Below are 22,633 nucleotides of genomic sequence, written 5' to 3' on the forward strand. Positions count from 1 at the left end.
TGCGCTAACTGGCTAAAATCTGCAAATGCGCTAAATTTGATTGCGCTAAAATAAGTATGTTTACAGTATATCGTGATACGTATCGTATCGTGACCCCTGTATCATGATACAAATCAAATTGCTACCCACCTTTGCGAAACACAGCTCTAATATATAATAGAGCCTACGTTGTTCGTACTAGATTGGTCGGGTGTTAGGTTCCTTTACTCCTCCGTTGGATATCCAGGAGTACACAGGGTGATTGAGAAAATGATAAGTACAACTAACCTACTCCAAAGCTATGATCCAATTCATCTGATATTTACTGTATCACAAATTAAATATATTTTTCATGCATTAATATTTGAGATGGTGGAGATATGCATTCTGACTTTGAATCACATGATTTCAATGCATTGGGGTTAAAACTTTTCGTTGTGTTGATCCAGGCCCCATCAGTATCTTAGGAAAATCCTTCACCCTGCAAATTTTTCATTGGAAAGCATAACAGTATACAAGGAAGTGTTCCTTAACTAAAGATTTTTTCCTAAAATGCAATAATGCTTTCTTATTGAAAATCTTAATTTCATTAATTTAAGAATTTTTTCTGAAACTGGACCAGTCTGGCACATATGTGTGCTATTCCTTCAGCTATAACTATCTGTTGTATGTATGTGAGTACCTCTTAGAATTTCTGAGTGTCGCATATATATGTACAAGTGCTTGGATCCCCACTAGAGTTTGTATACACAGTTATATGGCCCTTTGACTGCCACTAAAGATTTTATCTTCCATGTACGCTTTATCATCTTCATTTATCATATATTTTTATTTCTACCACAATACCCTGTGTTATTCAACTCTCAGACCATCAATTAATCATTACAGCTGTTGATTAACAATCTGTTTATACCACACGTGGTATAAACTCTGTACGCATTTTGATTGGCTAACACGGTGAACTTTGACCCAAGCTGCAATTGTTATTGACGTCATCAATAATTTAATGACGTCACATCACCCGGTCCCGGACGTCACCGGTACACTTTATTTGCATACGTGAAATTATACTTGGCCACGTTTCCCTTTGATTCAAGCCGATATTATTGTGGTAGAAACAGGTCTTACGACTCGAAATTGTTGGATATGGAATTTATTTCACACGAGTAAGTTATTTTTTAAAAGTTGCAAAAAACACTTGCTAAAGCTTGTGTCTTTTGTAACTTTTAAAGAAATAACTTACTCGTGTGAAATAAATTCCATATCCAACAACCACTCGTTGTGTAACCTCTATGTATACAATTACCTGACGGAATTGTATGATATCATATCCTTAACTTAGGTCTGATACAGCTTCTTTTCTTCCCTTCATCACTTTTCTTCCCTTCAGCACTTTTTCTTCCCTTCAGCACTTAGCCACTTTACCGTGCCCAACTTCTATCTCCTACATGTACTGTATGCAATGTACTAGTACTTTGTCACTGGAATTTCTTACTTGGGGTATTAGTTACCAAAAGTAGGTCACTTTGACCTATATTTTGACCATTGACCTAAATCAAAGAACAACTTTGTCAAGGCTTTATCAACTACTCTACTTGGTATTAGAAACTTACATTTGGTGCATATATGTTGACCTAGGTGAAGTGGTGTGTCATGTATAAAAAGTAGGTCACTCTTACCTACATTTCGACTTTTGACCTACAAAATAAATGTGTTCATTCTTGACATATAGTTTCATATCTGGACTGAAATTTGCAGAATTGTCTTGTTAGTTAACATGTCCTGAAAAAATACTTGATGATGATTGGTGACTTAATTTTGATGACAGAGAATTGGAGAACGTGTGACGGAGGACCAACTTCACGACATCCTCAATGAAGTGGACTTAAACAAAAATGCTCAAGTAGATCTCGGAGAATTCTTACAGGTAATATTAGCTCTTTATCTATACCTAATCCATTAACTCTGATTTTAGGGAATGTATATATATGTCTCCAGAACAGAGTACTTGTGGCAAGCTTCAAGAGATTCCTTACTATTTGGGACTTTTTCTGAGGTTTTTTTTAGCCTTTAGTGGCACCCATGAATTATTTCATGTTTAAGCTATAAATTCCCAAATATTTTAGAGTATTTCCTTCACAAATATTCATACGAAAATGAGACAAAAGTGTAATACAGAACACCATCAAGTAAAATTTAATAACTAAACCCTAAAGTAACTGGTTACATTAGACAGCTGCCATAATCTTCAGGTTCATTTTTGGCTATTTTATGGATAAATATATTGAAACAAAAATATAATGATTAATATTGAAATAACTAAAATAATCTTTGTGTTTGTTTTTGGCTATACATTTTGTATATAGAATGAATAAATACATTTAAAAAAGTATAATGATTGTATTTAAAGTATAATTAAAGTAAATTTCAGAGAAAGTTTTTTACAGTATAAAACATCTTGAGCAGTCTTTGCATTTTAGCAGCGTATCTCTTAATACTGAAATTCCGGCTATTAAATTAATATCCAGACTATATATATAGTGTTAAAATATGTGTTTAGTTCCATATCAACCCTTCTGTCCCCAGATGACCGTATTGTATTAACAGGACATCAAATAAAAAATTAAAAGTCCTATTGTCATCAAAGATACATACCAATTCGTCTTACAGAATACAACACTGTGATATAAAGTACAGGTCACTACAGTATTTATTTTATGCTTAAATGAATTATATTTGTTATTTTTAAAGGCTGTCAGATTTATTTAATGATACATTGATATCAAACTTTTAATCTTTGCTCGATTTCCATCGAGGCAGCTAGGAGCCTGGACATTGGTTTAATATGTTCAAGTTTATACATGTAGGGATATTAAATATCTGTGTCCAATATGTCTCGATCATTGATACTCTAGACATCCTATAGTTGTATCTGAGTCTTTTCTGTCTGTGTAAACACTCTGTAATTGATCTTTTGAATTGTTTTGATAAATTGCAACAGAAACTTAGTGCTATATACTTTAATATAAAGATCGCCGAGAGTCAATATACTGTTACAAAACTACATGAAATGACACCAATAATATAAATATATATCTAATAAACACCAACAAAAATGGTAACACAATTCTAAAAATGATCTCATAAATCGGCGGACAACTATCAAATTTTTAGGTCACCTGAGACAAAGTCTCAAGTGACCTATTCTAATCCCCTTTTGTCCGTCGTCGTGCGTCGTCCGTCGTCCGTGCGTCGTCCGTCGTGCGTCCGTAAACAATTAACATTTTCAACTTCTTCTCCAAAACCCACCAACCAAATTCTATGAAATTTGGCAGGAAGCTTGTATGGCTAAAGGTCAATCAAAATTGTAAATTATATGGTCCCCACCCCCCAGGGGCCTGAGGGGCAGGGCAAAAAAGGGCCAAATTGACTAAAACTTCAAAAATCTTCTTCTCTACTCTCAGATATACTGGAATCAAACACTCTTCATAGATGGAAGGGTCTTAAGGTGCTTTACCAAAATTGTAAATTTCATGACCCAGGGGTTTCACGTTTGCCCCTGGGGAGGGGCTAAACTTTACTATAGTTTATATAGGGAAATCACATTTTTGACTTTAATTTATTTTATTTCTATTGGAATTCATTCTAATTTTGTAAACATTGTCAGCATGGGATGACAGTTTGATAGCATGCACATGTTGGCCCTGACTGACCCCCAGGGGCTGATGGGCGGGGCTAAAAAGGGCCAAATTGACTAAAACTTCAAAAATCTTCTTCTCTTCTCTCAGATATGCTGCAATCAAACACTCTTCATAGATGGAAGGGTCTTAAGGTGTTTTACCAAAATTGTAAATTTCATGACCCAGGGGTTTCACGTTTGCCCCTGGGGAGGGGCTAAACTTTACTATAGTTTATATAGGGAAATCACATTTTGACTTTAATTAATTTTATTTCTATTGGGATTCATTCTTATTTTGTAAACATTGTCAGCTTGAGATGACAGTTTGATAGCATGCACATGTTGGCCCTGACTGACCCCCAGGGGCTGATGGGCGGGGCTAATTGACTTAAACTTCAAAAATCTTCTTCTCTACTCTCAGATATACTGGAATCAAATACACTTCATAGATAGCCGGGTTTGAAGGTTCTTTACCAAAATTGTGAATTTCAAGTCCCTAGGGTCTTAAGTTTGCCCTGGGGTGAGGCTAAACTCACATTTTTGACGGATTTGTTTTTGATTTCTATTGGAATTCATTCTGGTTAACATTTTTAGCATGGAATGAAAGTTTGATAATATGCATATGTTGGCCCTGACTGACGCCTAGGGGCTGATGGGGGGGGGGGGGGGGGGGGGGGGGGGGGGGGGGGGGGGGCGCAAAAGGGGTCAATTAAATAAACTGAAATATTTCAAATCTCAGGTGACCGTTAAGGCCCATGGGCCTCTTGTTTGGGGATGCAATGAATTATTCATTCACTTAAAATTTGAAAGATTTAGAGAAAAGTTCAAACTTTTGGAGGGTGGTAATATGTATTTTGTAAGTTTTGACGTTGCATACAATTACACAAAAGCCTATTGTTTTTAGCTCACCTGGACCGAAGGTCCGGTGAGCTTATGTCATGGCGCAGCGTCCGTCGTCCGTCCGTCCGTCCGTCGTCCGTCAACATTTGCTTCAAATCGCTACTAGTCAAAAAGTTCTTATTGGATTTTGACCAAATTTGGCCAGAAACATCCTTGGCAGAAGGGGAACAGATTTTGCATAAATGGTGACTCTGACCCCCAAGGGGCCAAAGGGGCGGGGCCCAATACAGGAAATAGAGGTAATTCCTTTAAATCGCTACTAGTCATAAAGTTATGAATGGATTTGAACCCAATTTAGTCAGAAACATCCTTGGGGGAAGGGGAACAGATTTTGCATAAATGGTGACTCTGACCCCCAAGGGGCCAAAGGGGCGGGGCCCAATACAGGAAATAGAGGTAATTCCTTTAAATCGCTACTAGTCATAAAGTTATGAATGGATTTGAACCCAATTTAGTCAGAAACATCCTTGGGAGAAGGGGAACAGATTTTGCATAAATGGTGACTCTGACCCCCGAGGGGCCAAAGGGGCTGGGCCCAATAGGGGAAATAGAGGTAATTCCTTTAAATCACTACTAGTCATAAAGTTATGAATGGATTTGAACCCAATTTGGTCTGAAACATCCTTGGGGGAAGGGGAACAGATTTTGCATAAATGGTGACTCTGACCCCCGAGGGGCCAAAGGGGCGGGGCCCAATAGGGGAAATAGAGGTAATTCCTTTGAATCGCTACTAGTCATAAAGTTATGAATGGATTTGAACCAAATTTAGTCAGAAATGTCCTTGGGGGAAGGGGAACAGATTTTGCATAAATGGTGACTCTGACCCCCGAGGGGCCAAAGGAGTGGGGCCCAATAGGGGAAATAGAGGTAATTCCTTTAAATCGCTACTAGTCATAAAGTTATGAATGGATTTGAACCCAATTTGGTCAGAAACATCCTTGGGGGAAGTGGAACAGATTTTGCATAAATGGTGGCTCTGACCCCCGAGGGGCCAAAGGGGCTGGGCCCAATAGGGGAAATAGAGGTAATATCTTTAAATCGCTACTAGTCATAAAGTTATGAATGGATTTGAACCTAATTTGGTCTGAAACATCCTTGGGAGAAGGGGAACAGATTTTGCATAAATGGTGACTCTGACCCTCGAGGGGCCAAAGGAGCGGGGCCCAATAGGGGAAATAGAGGTAATTCCTTTAAATCGCTACTAGTCATAAAGATATGAATGGATTTGAACCCAATTTGGTCAGAAACATCCTTGGGGGAAGTGGAACAGATTTTGCATAAATGGTGACTCTGACCCCCCGAGGGGCCAAAGGGGCGGGGCCCAATAGGGGAAATAGAGGTAATTCCTTTGAATCGCTACTAGTCATAAAGTTATGAATGGATTTGAACCAAATTTAGTCAGAAATGTCCTTGGGGGAAGGGGAACAGATTTTGCATAAATGGTGACTCTGACCCCCGAGGGGCCAAAGGAGCGGGGCCCAATATGGGAAATAGAGGTAATTCCTTTAAATCGCTACTAGTCATAAAGTTATGAATGGATTTGAACCTAATTTGGTCTGAAACATCCTTGGGGAGAAGGGGAACAGATTTTGCATAAATGGTGACTCTGACCCTCTAGGGGCCAAAGGAGCGGGGCCCAATAGGGGAAATAGAGGTAATTCCTTTAAATCGCTACTAGTCATAAAGTTATGAATGGATTTGAACCCAATTTGGTCAGAAACATCCTTGGGGGAAGTGGAACAGATTTTGCATAAATGGTGACTCTGACCCCCGAGGGGCCAAAGGGGCTGGGCCCAATAGGGGAAATAGAGGTAATTCCTTTAAATCGCTACTAGTCATAAAGTTATGAATGGATTTGAACCAAATTTAGTCAGAAATGTCCTTGGGGGGGAAGGGGAACAGATTTTGCATAAATGGTGACTCTGACCCTCGAGGGGCCAAAGGAGCGGGGCCCAATAGGGGAAATAGAGGTAATTCCTTTAAATCGCTACTAGTCATAAAGATATGAATGGATTTGAACCCAATTTGGTCAGAAACATCCTTGGGGGAAGTGGAACAGATTTTGCATAAATGGTGACTCTGACCCCCCGAGGGGCCAAAGGGGCGGGGCCCAATAGGGGAAATAGAGGTAATTCCTTTGAATCGCTACTAGTCATAAAGTTATGAATGGATTTGAACCAAATTTAGTCAGAAATGTCCTTGGGGGAAGGGGAACAGATTTTGCATAAATGGTGACTCTGACCCCCGAGGGGCCAAAGGAGCGGGGCCCAATATGGGAAATAGAGGTAATTCCTTTAAATCGCTACTAGTCATAAAGTTATGAATGGATTTGAACCTAATTTGGTCTGAAACATCCTTGGGGAGAAGGGGAACAGATTTTGCATAAATGGTGACTCTGACCCTCTAGGGGCCAAAGGAGCGGGGCCCAATAGGGGAAATAGAGGTAATTCCTTTAAATCGCTACTAGTCATAAAGTTATGAATGGATTTGAACCCAATTTGGTCAGAAACATCCTTGGGGGAAGTGGAACAGATTTTGCATAAATGGTGACTCTGACCCCCGAGGGGCCAAAGGGGCTGGGCCCAATAGGGGAAATAGAGGTAATTCCTTTAAATCGCTACTAGTCATAAAGTTATGAATGGATTTGAACCAAATTTAGTCAGAAATGTCCTTGGGGGGGAAGGGGAACAGATTTTGCATAAATGGTGACTCTGACCCTCGAGGGGCCAAAGGGGCGGGGCCCAATAGGGGAAATAGAGGTAATTCCTTTAAATCGCTACTAGTCATAAAGTTATGAATGGATTTGAACCCAATTTGGTCAGAAACATCCTTGGGGGATGGGGAAAAGATTTTGCATAAATGGTGGCTCTGACCCCCGAGGGGCCAAAGGGGCGGGGCCCAATATGGAAAATGGAGGTAATTCATTTAAATCGCTACTAGTTATTAAGTTATGAATGGATTTGAACCCAATTTGGTCAGAAACTTCCTTTGGGGAAGGGGAACAGATTTTGCATAAATGGTGACTCTGACCCCCGAGGGAGCAAAGGGGCGGGGCCCAATAGGGGAAATAGAGGTAATTCCTTTGAGTCGCTACTAGTCATAAAGTTATGAATGGATTTGAACCAAATTTAGTCAGAAATGTCCTTGGGGGAAGGGGAACAGATTTTGCATAAATGGTGACTCTGACCCTCGAGGGGCCAAAGGAGCGGGGCCTAATAGGGGAAATAGAGGTAATTCCTTTAAATCACTACTAGTCATAAAGTTATGAATGGATTTGAACCCAATTTGGTCAGAAACATCCTTGGGGTAAGGCGAACAGATTTTGCATAATTGGTGACTCTGACCCTCGAGGGGCCAAAGGAGCGGGGCCTAATATGGGAAATAGAGGTAATTCCTTTAAATTGCTACTAGTCATAAAGTGATGAATGCATGCATGTTCTAAAAACAATTCTTGAGGTCTTTGAGACCTAAGAGAGTCTGGACTTCATTAATCTTTAAAGCAGTTCGGATTCCCACACTATAACCATATATAGCATTGTTAGAGATTTACAAATAAAACAAATTGAATATGAACATTATTTTGACATTTGGTCTAATCCAACCAGGTGAGCGATACAGGCCCCATGGGCCTCTTGTTTATTGATTACAATTAGACTTAGCCAGAGATTTAGCACTGTCAATCAATAAAATCTAAATTTTTAACAGATATAGATGTAATTGTGCCAGTCCTGAATTTGCGTAATTTAGTTTGTATACAGAACAATTTAATATATACATTGTGGTCCACACATAGCTGTTAAGTGCTGTGCAGGCCCATAAAAAGGACGGTCGCGGGATTCAAACCTCCAGGCTGCCCCAAATTGTGTCAATCCTGGACTCTCATGAGTGAGACTGATACTTGTAGTGATATATAGCTGTCACAAACAATGGCCAAAATATATCTACAGTACATGATATATTAAAGAGGCTTACCCGCAGACGGACCGGTAAACGGCACATCTCCGATCACTAAATAAACTTCAGTACACGTTTCTATGTGACAAAATTAGAGGCTTTCCGACTTTATTTCTTGAAAACAATTACAGAATATGTATTTAAAAGACGTTTTAAAACTCAACCTGAGAGGGAAATGTATGGAATATAACCGCAAATCTTCTTTGTAAATCGCCGCTGCCTTTGAAGTTATCACTGTGCAGCACTGTGCACATGCTTGTTTCTTTGATGTGTCAATCAAATTAGACTCCACTTTATAGCGGGGACTTATTGCGGGTTGCGATTAAATAAATAATATTTAAAAAATGAGGTTTTAATATCACTTTTCAGCGTTTTATAAGGAAAATAAAATGAAAAACTCAACAATTCCAATAATCCGTCATGTGTAAAAAATCTTTTTCTATTAGCCAATTTTTCTGATCTCTCTGCGGGCAAGCCTCTTTAAGCTTCTACAACAGAAAACAATGATGGCTACTTTCTGATTTATTGTTTACAAATTGTTGCTGTCAGTGATGTAAACATTCACAATGATCTCAGATAAGTTATCTGCAAGTTTATTTTTATTGGTTTATTTTTAAGGTCCCCTGAGCTTTTCCCCTGAGCAAAGCTCAGTGACCTCAGTCTTCACCGTCGTTAGTTAACATTTTCACATTTTCGACTTCTTAAAAAGTCCTGAACCTCGTCTAAATAGGTCAGATATCGTCAAGACCTCGGACAAGTTCGAAAATGGGAATTATTTGACAGTAACTTACAGAGTTATTGCCCTTTGTATAATATCATTATTGGACCTTGTTCACAAGATAACTGGAGTAAATATCAACCAAGTTTGATGAAACTTGTATGCTGCCATATATTGACAAGATATCAGACAATGTTCGAAAATAAGAATTATTCGACAGTTATTAACAGAGTTATTGCCCTTTGTAATAATATCATTATTAACAAATTTCTTTGGTTCACCTGGAAAGCATCCAAAATATGAATCAGGCATGGAAGGAAATTAAGGTTTTGTGTCTCATCTGTCAGTACATAGTCTGGGTTAGAATTTACAGTACTGATTTTTAGCTTGAATTCTTTTGTTTTCAATATTGTGCTTATAGCTAAGTACTTCCTCCGAATTAGGAACTGTTAAGGTTACAAATGTTTTTTTATGTTTAAAATGTAGTTACTTTTCCAACTTCTTGGATTTCAAAAAAGATTCTGATAAAAAAAAATTCTGCAGATAAAACAATTTTCATTTTGAGTCCTTTCTTTATTTGCAAATCTTTCTTCATATTATCATTAAAAGCAATATATGATTTACCTGTGTTATATTTTGGCCTGTTGTGACAGCAATTACACTCTCTCCTAATTAGTATTCATATTTTAATTATGTATTCCAAAACATTGTTTACATAGTTCAGATTTCAAATTTTATGTTAGATATGTTTTAATTTCAAAACCCCATGCATCCAACTATTTTTAAGTTCTTTATTGTTGCAATTGCTTTAAAGATTTGTTAACATGTGTTTTTGTTTTTGTTTGTGATCATGACTCTCCTGAGCTCTCGTAGTAGACTCTGCCACTTAGGAATCATGCTAGTATTGAATCAATAAAATTTCCGTAAAATTTCACAGAAATTATGTAATATTATGAGAAAATATCCAAATGTTTATATTTATGCTTGCAAAACCAAAAGTGCTCAAAATACGATATATACACCCTGGGCCAGTATACTTTATACTGGATAAAGCATGGGAGAAGGTTTCTCATGTAGGGATTTGAAACTCAATCTTGTTGAATTCAGATCAAGCTCTCTATAATGGACTGATATATGGGGTAGTCTTGTCTTCTATAATGGACTGATATATGGGGTAGTCTTGTCTTCTATAATGGACTGATATATGGGGTAGTCTTGTCTTCTATAATGGACTGATATATGGGGTAGTCTTGTCTTCTATAATGGACTGATATATGGGGTAGTCTTGTCTTCTATAATGGACTGATATATGGGGTAGTCTTGTCTTCTTAATCAATTAAGTTTCTGTCTTTTTTTTATATCAAACCACAAATTATGCATGAATTACTGGGAAAAAAACTTTCTGTGGTGTTGACTTTTGCAACAAGTATGGTTCGATAGCCGTCAGATTATTTTTTTTTTACTTACTTTTTGTGGAAGCATCTTAATTTTCTCTCAGAAACCTGGCAGTGTTGATTTGATTGCTTGATGACTATTTTACCCCTTGTCACTGGAATGCTGTTTTCATTGGGACTATAGTGAGATCACGTAGAGAGATGTGATTTTGATTAGATTAGGGAAAAACAAAAGGAAAACGTCCTAGGTGAAGGCCCGGGCCTTTGAATTATCCCATATATACACCAACTGACATTACATTATCAGTCAAACTCTGTGATCTAAAAGTGTTATTAGATTTCATTAAAATTTCATTAAATATACACTATAAGTGAAGTCATAATAATGTAGACCTATATCTCTACACATCAGATTGGAGAATATATATATTAAGGGAAAGGTTATTTCGAAGGATATGTATTATGAGAAGATCGCCAAAAAAAAAAAAATTTGAAAATAAACAGTCTGACACAAAGAAAATTATGGTCAGTTTCACATTACTTCTGTCAAAAAGAAATCCTGATTTCTATTTTTTTTTTTTAAACCTTAAAAAATTATAACCATTGAAGAAATATATTTATTATAATTGTTTAATTGTGTTTTATCAAGTATATGACACATCCTTTTAATGTAAATCTCTCGTACACATATTTGGTATAACCCTAACAATTGATGGTAGAGTCTATTACGAGAACTGAGGGGACAAGTTTGATTACAGCTGGTGAAATTCAAGTCATCAACAAGGGTACACGTGCACCAAATATTATAAATCTGTATCAGAGTACAATGTAGATGTGTAATCTCTCACTCGCTGTATATTTGCTTAAAATCAGTCCCTAGTGTACTATGCTTTTTAAGAACACCTTATCAAATCTCCCTTTGCAGTTTTAATGAATGAAAGTTCCGTGCTAAGTTTCAGATATAATAATGAGTGAAAGTCCAGACTCCAGTTTCAGTTTTAATAATGAGTGAAAGTCCAGATCACAAATTCAGTTTTAATAATGAGCGAAAGTCCATGCAGACCTCAGTTTCATTAACATTTCCTTTACTTAAAATTTACCATAGGAAAAAATTAGGTACAATGATAATGCTTTCATAAGAAAAACTTTCAGTTCAGAAATTTGTTTAACTTTAAACAAGTTAAACAAATTCCTTAAGGAAATAACTTAAATTTAAGGTACTGGTTTGTTGATGAAACTGGGGTCAGACTTAGTTTTTGTATCAGTTTGCGACCCAAGGATAACTGAAGTTGAGAAAAGTTGAACTTATACATTGTCAAAAGAATAAATTTAGAAATAAGTATTTCCTGATTTGGGTATTTGCAAATGGAGATTATGATATATGTGGGGCAAAATGGTTAATATGGTTTAAATTAAACAATTAATACAGGGTACTTTGATCAGCAAGAAGATATGACTTTTATATACTTCTCTGTAGCTGGCATTAGTACTGAATGACAATTCTGGCCTTTTAATTGATGGCCTTTACAAGTTTTCACACATTGCAAATTATTTACTTGTTTTATTTTTTACTGTTGTAGTTGATGTACTATGTAAATATAGCGGTATCACTTAACGATCACTGGAGATCTCAGTCTGATGATATAGGGGATTATAAGAAACGTCACATGGTACACACTTCACGTTTAGTGCCTCTCCTAAACTCACAAGGTCAAAGGTCAACATCAACCACGATTAAAGTCAATTAATTATTGTACCTACGAGGAGGATATAAAAACAGTTAGTTGGAGAAAAAACATTGAACACTATAATGATAAACAGTATCTATAACCTGTTTCAACTTGATATATCTCCAAAACAGGATTTCAACAGGAGCAGTGATAAATAGAATCTATAACTTGAGTATATACATCCCTGAAACATGATAACACAATTAATGATAAATTGAATCTGTAACTTGAGGATATATACATCCTTGAAATATGATAACATAATCAATGATAAATAGAATCTATAACTTGAGGATACAATCAATGATAAATAGAATCTATAACTTGAGGATACAATCAATGATAAATAGAATCTATAACTTGAGGATATATACATCCCTGAAACATGATAACACAGTCAAAGATAAATAGAATCTATAGCTTGTATGGGTGTATCCCTGAAATATTGGATGGCAGACTTGAAAATATCAAAGTTGATTTATAACTTGCTTATGGATATCTCTATAGGATTGCAGAACTGGTGATAAATAGAATCTATAAGTTGTGTAGGTTTAGCCCTGTTACAGGATAACAGAATCGGTTATGAATAGAATTAGTAACTTGTGTATACATAGGTATACCTCGAAAGCCAGATAATATACATGTAATCTATCTATGATAACTAGAATCTATAACTTGTGGATATATTGTTGTAACAGGATGTCAGAATCTATGATAAATAGAATGTATAACTATATAATTGTGGCTATATCCATGTAATAGGATGTCAGAATCAATGATAAATAGTATCTGTAACTTGTGTAGATATATCTCGAAAGCAAGATAACATAATCTATGATAAATAGAATCTATAACTTGTTCGGGTATATCCCTGTATCAGGATGGTAGAATCATTGATGAATAGAATCTATAACTTGCCAGTGTATATCCCTCAAGCAGAATCAGTGAGAAATGTAATCTCTCTCCACTGTGTCATGTAATTAAACATATACAATTGTTTGTTTTTTTTTTTGACAGTGTGTTAAAATTGTTTGTACAATTATATACTACATGTAATATTAATACAGACAATTACTTCACCTTACTGTATATCATCTATATGCATCAGTGGCATTGATCATGTTTGGTGACACACAATAATTACTGGTTATTCTAGATTGTGTACCTAGTTGACTGTACTTTACATCAATAACTTCATCTCGGAAATCCTCAAATATAAAAAGTAGTCCGAAGCACTTCTGCAGTAAATTGGTTCAGTCAATTAAGCCTTTATATGAGTGTTGAACGTTCCAGGCAGCTTGTATTACTGGTATAACAAATTCTTTAAGACAAACCCAAGAAAAAGTCTCTATTTAGAAATTTTTATCTGATTTCTACAAAAGGTTTTCCCGGATTCTATCAATCCTTAAACAAATTCCTAGTCAATTAATACGTACTGTACCAAAATATGACAACAGAAATTAATCACAGGAAATCTTCTTAATAAAGTCCAAGCCTTCATGAATCTGAAGAGTAACGATATCTCTTGGCTTCAGGTTTAAATCACTTATAACCACCCCTCCCCCAACTCCCTCAGATAAAATAGATGACATTTTAAATTGAACAATTAGATGATTTTAAAGTAGAAATTAACATTTTTAATCAACTTTTTTCTACTTTGTTAAATCTATCAAGTTATTGTTGATTTTAATTTTTATCAAAACCATTTATTAATGAAATAATTATTTTATCATTTGTCATCTGTGGACAATACAATTGTACTGGTATGGTTGGTGATGACCTTGACCTTTAAAGAACTGTTGTGGTGCTTCCTAACAACTGGCTTACTTTGTAATGGGTTTTGTGTGATTCCACTTTGATTGTCCATATATACCCGATATAATGACAAATTTAGGCTTGAAACTATAAGTTTGCTGTGCCTGGTGTATACATTATGAACGGAAGCACTGAAATTTCCAAATCAAGGATGTGTATTGTCAGATATTCCAGAAACAGGGATCATTTTGGAGGGTGCCATGGGGCCATTGGCCCACAATTTTCCTGAATGACCCACATAATTCAGAAAAATTCCTATAAATTTCTATAAATGGCCCATAAATTATATTTCAAATAGTTCTGTTTCTTGAAAATGACCCATCCATTTGGTAACCCAAAATAATCCCTGCAGAAAAAAATTCAGCTTTAAAACTAGTGAATATTCAAGAAGTTTTCATTCCCAAAATATTCTCACAAATAAGTATATTGTGGAACTGTATTCAGTACATTAGTACCAATCCAAACTTTTGGGACTGCTTATATAAATGCAGTTTAAAGTGGAAAAACAATATTGAGATGAAGATTTCAAAGTTATTTGAGAATTGAATATTAAAATCCCTCCATTTGAAGAGTATTTGAATCGAAATCACTCTATTTTTATGTGTTCTCCCAGAAAAATTTTCAGTTGAAATATATACATATGTAGCTGAAATGAAATACTTATGAAACATTTTTACAGTATTGAACTATTCTATATAATGATGAGTTAAAGTCAATTCTTTACTATTATTTTTGGGATGCTCTTAAGCAAACTTTGACAAAGATGTATCATACGATAAAGACTTTAAAAATAGATTTTGTATGAAAGAAAGGTTTGTTTATATCTGATATTAAAAATGTCCCCGCTATTCCCCTGAATTATGATTAATGCAGATTGATGAGAAATTGTGCCTAAATTTGGTAACTTATACCAGTGTGTGTGTGTGTGTGTGTGTGTGCCACAAAATATTTGTTGCATACAATTAGTTTGGGCTAGTTCTGAACATATTGCAGGATTATTTATCAGTTCCCCTTTTTTGGGAGGGGTTTTATTGTTTTTGTTTTTGTGTGTTTATTTTGTGTGGTTTTTTTTTAATTTCTTCCTTCAGATAAGTATCCAAGTATTTGTTAAATCTAAGTATTAGTTCATTTTCAAGATATTTTACAAGCTATATGGACCTTGAGAATTTACCTGATTTGATTGGAATGTTTGATAATTGATTAGGCCCAGGTGCAATTTGATATCCCTATAACTTCCTTCCCGATATATCTGCATATTTGGTCCCTAGCATCTCTGACTAGTCCTGGAAAGATGAAACGTCAGCTGTATTTCTGCTGATAATACTTTATCTAGAATAAATTAGTCTACCTATTACTAAGTTAAAATTGAATTTTGTGCACTATATGTATTATTTGTGTGTCGTTTGCAAAATTCTTCAATTCTTTTGTCTGGGATACATTTCTTTGTTGGAGACTCCTTATATCCTACAAAAATCTTTCTGAAATATTAATTTTATAGACTGTAAATATCTACTTAGATTATAAAATATCTTGACTTAGATTGTAAAATATAATTTATTTACTATGGGTGTTGTAAAAACATCTTCCCCATGTCAAAAATTCAAGAATTATGTATTGATTTGTGAATAAAACACCTAAAGCCATATTAATTATACTAAAATCTGCACCAAGATATATTGCCTTGATTAATTGTATATAGTTTCTCATCTTTAAATTTATGCAGACCAATTAAGACTTTGTCCTGGAGAAGCATATATTACATTTTACATTATTTTGGGGGGGGAAATCTTGAATGACAAAATTTAAAAGAAAAAGGTTATAAATTTGCTTTCAGACTAGCGGACGTCAAATAGACAGGAAGTGATATCTGATATACATTTGTATAGAGATTGTATAAAAATAGAATTAGAATTTTTCACATCGCCAAATTTATAGTCTTGAAAAAATAATGAAATGTATCAAAACTTTTCAAAGCAACATTCTATAGTGTCCTACAAGATTTTTTTTGCAAATTAGTCCAGTTCTTAATATGTTCAGGAAGCTGACATGATAGATTACACACATACTAAAACTGTTAGTGAATTACAAAATTATTAATATTTTTAATGACACAAGAAATATTCAGTTTGTCTCCGAAAATGGCTCAAAAAATCAAGAGTAGTATACAAACAAAATATTGATGAAAATATGTAAATAATCCAAAATCTATGAAAAAATTTATCTAAGTAACTATGGTAATTAATTTGGTGATTGAATATATTCAAATGAATTCCAAATGATATATTAAATATTCTTTGCTGTTTTTTTTCAAAAAAAAATAAAAGAGTTTTTATTCATCAATATTCATTTACCGGTAGTCATCAATATTTCTAGTATCAGAGGGTATGTCCTTTTTTCTCAACACCAGGGACTTGATACGCACTTGCTTACATTTTAATTAAGTTTTACTTATAATACAAAACTTTGACAGCTGCACAATTAAAAGATAAGGAGGTCCAAAAGAGCAAAAATTGCAGGAAACAATTGTTTTATAATTTTAATTTTTCTTGATATTTTCTTATTTGACCAATAAGAGAAAGCTCATCTCTGAAATAGATTTAATTGTTTAATGTACATGTAAATACTGTAGAAATGATTTGAAAGCAAAAAAAAATAAATAAGAAAATAAATAAAATTCATAATTTATTAAAAGTTAATTTTTGTAATAGACCTTTGATTATTCAACAAATCTAAGTAGGTATTTAATTTTTTTAAATGATTTTATTTTCCATTTTTTTTTTTTTTTTAGCTGATGAGTGCATTGAAAAGCGGTCATGTGGCCAACTCAAGATTTGCTCAGGTTACCCAGATGATGCAAGAACGTGATAAAATTTCTGTCGAACGATCGGGAGGAGGCGTTTAAAGAGAAGAATAATCAATTGAAAAGTGACATTTACTATGTATTATATAGAGGACTTTTTCTTCAAAGTTGTTGATTTGTCTCATTCAACATAAAACGTAGAAAGGTACGATTGAATTGAAGCTAAGACCCTGAATATGAAGAGTTTTAAGTTAAAACAGATCTGTAGCATAAATATTTGGAAGTGCAAATCAGGGTTTATTTATTATCAAGATGAACACATAATCGTCATTAAAAGGTGAAATATAATATTCTCCAACAGAACTGGGTATTACTCTGTCTAGAAATTAAATTTTGAATTTTATCTACTTGGTAAAGCAAGCATACAGACCAATATCAGAAAATTAACGCACATCTCCAAGAAATGTTGACTTTTTTGGAATTTCTCAAAAGTATGTCTTTTTATTATTTTGTTAAATTATTTTTCACTTGTTCAGTATACTGATTTTTGCAAGTATTGATGAGTAGAGAATGGTAACTTCCCTCTATAGTTTGATGTATATATATGTGGTGATCATAACTTATTTTCTCTGATCTCTTATCCAGACTTTGGTACAAACTTGGAATGGCTTTAGAATAGAACATTAATTACAAAAAATAGGTTTGGAAAGAACAGAACAAGGGAACATATACCACAACTATATTTGAAAATTAATGCTCAGCATGCAAAATTAACAGGAGTTTGTTTATTTCTGTGATGTATTGCCTTCTTACTTTAGATTTTGGTATTAGATTTTCTTTCGCAGACCAAAATTAACTTTTTAATCACATCATATACATTTTATATTGAAGTTGAGATTTCATCACGTTTCAGAATGATGGCCGATACCTGAATGAGCATTTTGAAATTATAAATAATGTGATACTTTCCATAGAACAAAATTGAAGAAAATCAACATGTACTTCCCAAACTAAGTGTATATAATTATATATTTATGTGCACTCCTTCACAAATTGGAGAAATGAGATGATGGGTGGAATTTATCACCATATACTGAATAATCAAGTCGCACGACGTCAATTTCAAAAATTTTTTACATTTTTTGCACTTCCTCTTTTATAGTAGTATTGATCAAATGTATCTTTTGAAAAAGAAATTTAATCCCTCAGTAACATTTATTAGAATAATATGATATTCCTAACTCCTATTCTTCTTGGTATTATATACTTTTGCCACATATCAGTCTACATGTTGTCCAGTGAATCGTGTTGTCACTATAGTATACCTGTGGGCGTTTCTCATTGGCTGAGCCAGTCAGGAAGCGATTATTACGTCATAATTAAAAATAAACGATGAAATAACGCAAAATGGCTGTCATAATCTGCTTGTAATGTTCTCCACATTGCAAGTTTTCCCAGTTATGTGATACAAAGACTTTCATAACATATCAGATGTAATGAAAACTCTCTGAAGATCCTATGTACTGTATATATATTACTGATCTGTTCGTGTTTGTGCCATCAACATCAATGATATGCTTTTGTATAAGTCAGCTCATTCTGTGTTAGAATTTTCTCTGGTGCTAATGGTCAGAAGATTGAAGTATGTTAAGATGATGGTAAAAGTATATATACTTAATTTGTTATATGTGCAAATTTAACAATCACTCCAGAGCGAGAGATTTTATTCTGTCCAATAGTTTTATCGTAAATCCTGGTAATACTGGTAAATACTAAGTTGAGGATGACATATTGAATAAGATAAATCACAAAATGTCAAAAGATGATTTTGTTAACGTCATGATCAGCTGAACCTATTTGAAGTGGTCATTTTACATTTAACAAAGCATATATGCCTAGTGTATTGAAAGTGTGTATACTGTACCAACATCTTAACAGTATGAATCAGTAATATTATATGAAATATGTGGATTAATATTTCGTGTATTATATTTCTGACTAAAGTAGATTATGGTATGCAATTCTGCTATTGTCTCCATAACATGCAATGTAAATTGTTAGTTGTATTTATGTGGTATATACCTTTCATTACTGCAACAGAAATACATATACAACGTAACTTCTAATATATATATATTTCTGAATTAAGATAATCATAAAAAGTTTCTGTGCTTTGTTGAATGCCAGCTATGGCACCTCCTTTCTTATTTAACTATTCAGGTTACAGCTGCAGTGTGGTTTATGTATTCCTTCAGGGTGTCTGTACTCTTTCAAATCAAGAATTTATCATTGTCTTAGAAAACTGCAACAGTTATGGTGACAGGGCCAGAGGAAACTCAGGCTAGATCAAGATATTATATTGACTTGGTCTATAAGCTCGGTATCGCCATCTATTTATGGACGTAGACTTTGCAAAATCAATGTGATATCTTTGTGTCAGGAATTTCAAACATTTAAATTTGTGACAAAAAAAAAAATCTAAACCAATTGAATTAAATCATATCTTAAGAAAACAGTCAAGTGTGTGATATACAAATGTATATCTGTTAGTATTAAATGCTACTGCTGCTCAGTTTGGTAAATGTGCTCCTGCTGTTTGTGTAAATTATCTCCTAGAGATGCAAATGTGCTGTTAGTATTTTTATTGTTTCATATTAAATAATAAATTAAGGAAAATCCTTCTAAAATTATGTTTTCAGTTTTTATTTTTTTTTACTTTTTCTTCATCTGATTTGTCTCCTATTTAAAGTTTTGTTTTCATTGCGATTTCCATTTTGTATTTTTGTAAAGCTTGTACATGTACCTAATTAATATTTGTCTATTCCATCCAGTAAATATTTACTTAAGTATGCTGTTTTTAATATGTAAATATAGATACATATTGTTATTCACTTCTCTGACTGGATGTCGTCTCTCTGGTGTTGTTCTAATGCCTAATTGCCTGATGTTGTTAATGTGTAATGAGTTCCTCTACAAATAAATGTATTTATAAAAAATAATATGTTGGGAGAATTATTAGGTTTTTATGTTGAATTTGATTATTTACAGTTAAGTGAAGATTACAATGTAAGATAACAATGCATTCAATCCACCAGTTTTCGCTAGACCAACCTGATTTATGCCATTTCATCTACAATGTACTTAAATTGTGCAAAATGGAACTATTGATCAGAAGTATTCTGAAATATATTTTTCAAATTTAAGTTATAAATGAGCTTTGATGATAATAACATATCGGCTAGATACAATTTATATACCAGACAGTTAGTGTACATGTATTTACATGGGATAACCAGAGAACACGTTGAAATTGATTGTAATTTAAAGATATCCTTTGGTTTTTCCCTGATATTCAATGAGGTATGGTAATTTCAATAGATTTGAAAATTTCAGGTTATTATACTGAAATTAAAGGGCGATATATAGAGCAAATCTAGCAAAAATATTCTATTGAAAACATTAAAGTCAGCAGTTATTTCATAAAGAGCCTAGTTATCCTACACATTTATTATTGTATCAATGATTAGCTCACTTGACATATATGGCCTGTACCTGGCCCAAAGAGCCAAGTTAGCTTATGCTGTGGTGCGACATTGGCCATCCGTCTGGCGTCAACTTTTCCATTTAAACAACATTTTCTCACTAACCAAGACTCCTTGAATCACGATATTTTGCTGATAGGTTCCTTGGACGAGGTCGGTCAAGGTCACAGGTCAAATTTATTGAAACATATGACAAGTCTTCTTCTGATTACCTGAAAGGTTTACAATGAAGTTATTTTGATAAGTAAGTAAAAGGCAGAGAATCGTACGTGAAACAAGTGAATACCAGGTGGACGATGCAGGCCCATATGGCCTCTTGTTAATAAAAGAGGAGCATAATTTAGATCTGGAGTTCATTTTTAATGGAGTTTTGTTTTTAGTTATTGATTAATTAAGTTTATTGTTTTTAATGTTGACTTGAATAGCCCAAAGTACAACTATTAAATGTATTTACACTGGTAGTTATTTTTCTTTAAAAACCCATTGTACAATGTACATACACCAGAAATGCATTTCCAACCTTAATAATAAATGTTTTACATATTGTTTAGAATGTATTGGAATATGTAGTGTATATGTTTAAAACTGTTTTTTTGCTAACATTATTTTCCACAACAATTGAACACCAAGATGTCCATTATTAATGTGTGAATTGAGTTATATGTACGTAAACTGGTGACTTACTAGTAAAATATGGAGAAACTGCCATCACCGATTGTTCAGTGAAAAATCTTTAATTATTAACATATATAAATATATATATATGTTTTATAATTGTTGTCATGTGTTTTGTTTAAATGTTGTTCATTTTGAATATATTATTTGAAATTGATACACTATGAAAGAAATATTAGCATAACATCATATAATTTAATGTCTGTGGAAGCTTTTTAACATATGATATGGAAAACATAATTTAACATTCAACATACTACAAAAGTTTTATATCTGATATGGATAACATAATTCAACATACTACAAATGTTTTATATCTGATATGGATAATATGTAATTTAACAAACTACGAATGTTTTATATCCGATATGGACAATATATAATTTAACAAACTACGAATGTTTTATATCTGATATGGATAATATATAATTTAACAAACTACGAATGTTTTATATCTAATATGGATAATATATAATTTAACAAACTACAAATGTTTTTATCTGATATGGACAATATATAATTTAACAAACTACGAATGTGTTATATCTGATATGGACAATATATAATTTAACAAACTACGAATGTTTTATATCTGATATGGATAACATAATTCAACATACTACAAATGTTTTTATCTGATATGGACAATATATAATTTAACAAACTACGAATGTTTTATATCCGATATGGACAATATATAATTTAACAAACTACGAATGTTTTATATCTGATATGGATAATATAAAATTTAACATACCACAATCTGTACTACAAACTGCTTTATTTCATCTTTCACGAGTTTCTCCATTTCCCATTAAATTATTAGGATAATAGTGTTTGTAGTGTTAATATGGAGAGTTTAGCTGTATTTTAGTGATAAAGGTAAAGATAAGTATTAATGTCCCCTTGATCCTAATTCATGTATTACAACAAATATCAATTTGGGTTTTTTGGGTTTTTTTTCTCTCTCTCTCTCTCTCTCTCTCTCTCTCAAATACAGATGTCATATATGAAACCATAAGCACATGAAGATGCATACTTAATTGCAATTTTTTTTTTTTTTTTGGTGTAGTGTTGCATTTAATCAGATGATATTTTGTATTATTTTGTTCATGAAAAGACCAAACATTCTTTATGGTTTTACAACACAAGAACAAATACTTATAATTTATTTTAGGTATCACTTACATCACATCTTATCTTTTTTTATGGAAATGTGTTTTTCAGGGATATTGATATAATGAAAAGCTGATCTACCCATTATTTCAGTAATTCAGCACTAAACACAACAAATAACCGAGCTTCTGGTTTTTATGAAAATATATCTAACTTTTTAAATTTCAAAATGAGTTACGTATTCGATATTGTGTGATATTTTCCGACTGCAGTGGCATCAATATTTCAGGTTAGGGTTTAGAGCCATTGCTCAAAAAGTATTTTAATCCAA

General features: G+C 33.6%; 1 protein-coding gene across 4 annotated transcripts in view; it reads left to right on the forward strand.

The window, feature by feature from the left end:
* Positions 1–21,800, forward strand: part of LOC117317553 (glycerol-3-phosphate dehydrogenase, mitochondrial-like) — a 43,116-nt gene extending 21,316 nt beyond the window's left edge. For 2 of the 4 annotated variants that reach the window (XM_033872371.1, XM_033872372.1), the window contains exons 16-18: positions 1,808–1,906; positions 12,205–12,294; positions 16,958–21,800. In XM_033872371.1, the coding sequence (XP_033728262.1) occupies positions 1,808–1,906; positions 12,205–12,294; positions 16,958–17,071 (303 nt within the window). In that variant the 3' untranslated portion in view covers positions 17,072–21,800. Of the gene's footprint in view, positions 1–1,807; positions 1,907–11,382; positions 11,410–12,204; positions 12,295–16,957 lie in introns of all 4 variants that reach the window. The other 2 variants (XM_033872373.1, XM_033872374.1) reach the window with 2 other exon arrangements.
* Positions 21,801–22,633: the final 833 nt, after the last annotated feature.

Source organism: Pecten maximus, chromosome 19 (assembly GCF_902652985.1).
Source record: "Pecten maximus chromosome 19, xPecMax1.1, whole genome shotgun sequence".
Classification (NCBI taxonomy): domain Eukaryota; kingdom Metazoa; phylum Mollusca; class Bivalvia; order Pectinida; family Pectinidae; genus Pecten; species Pecten maximus.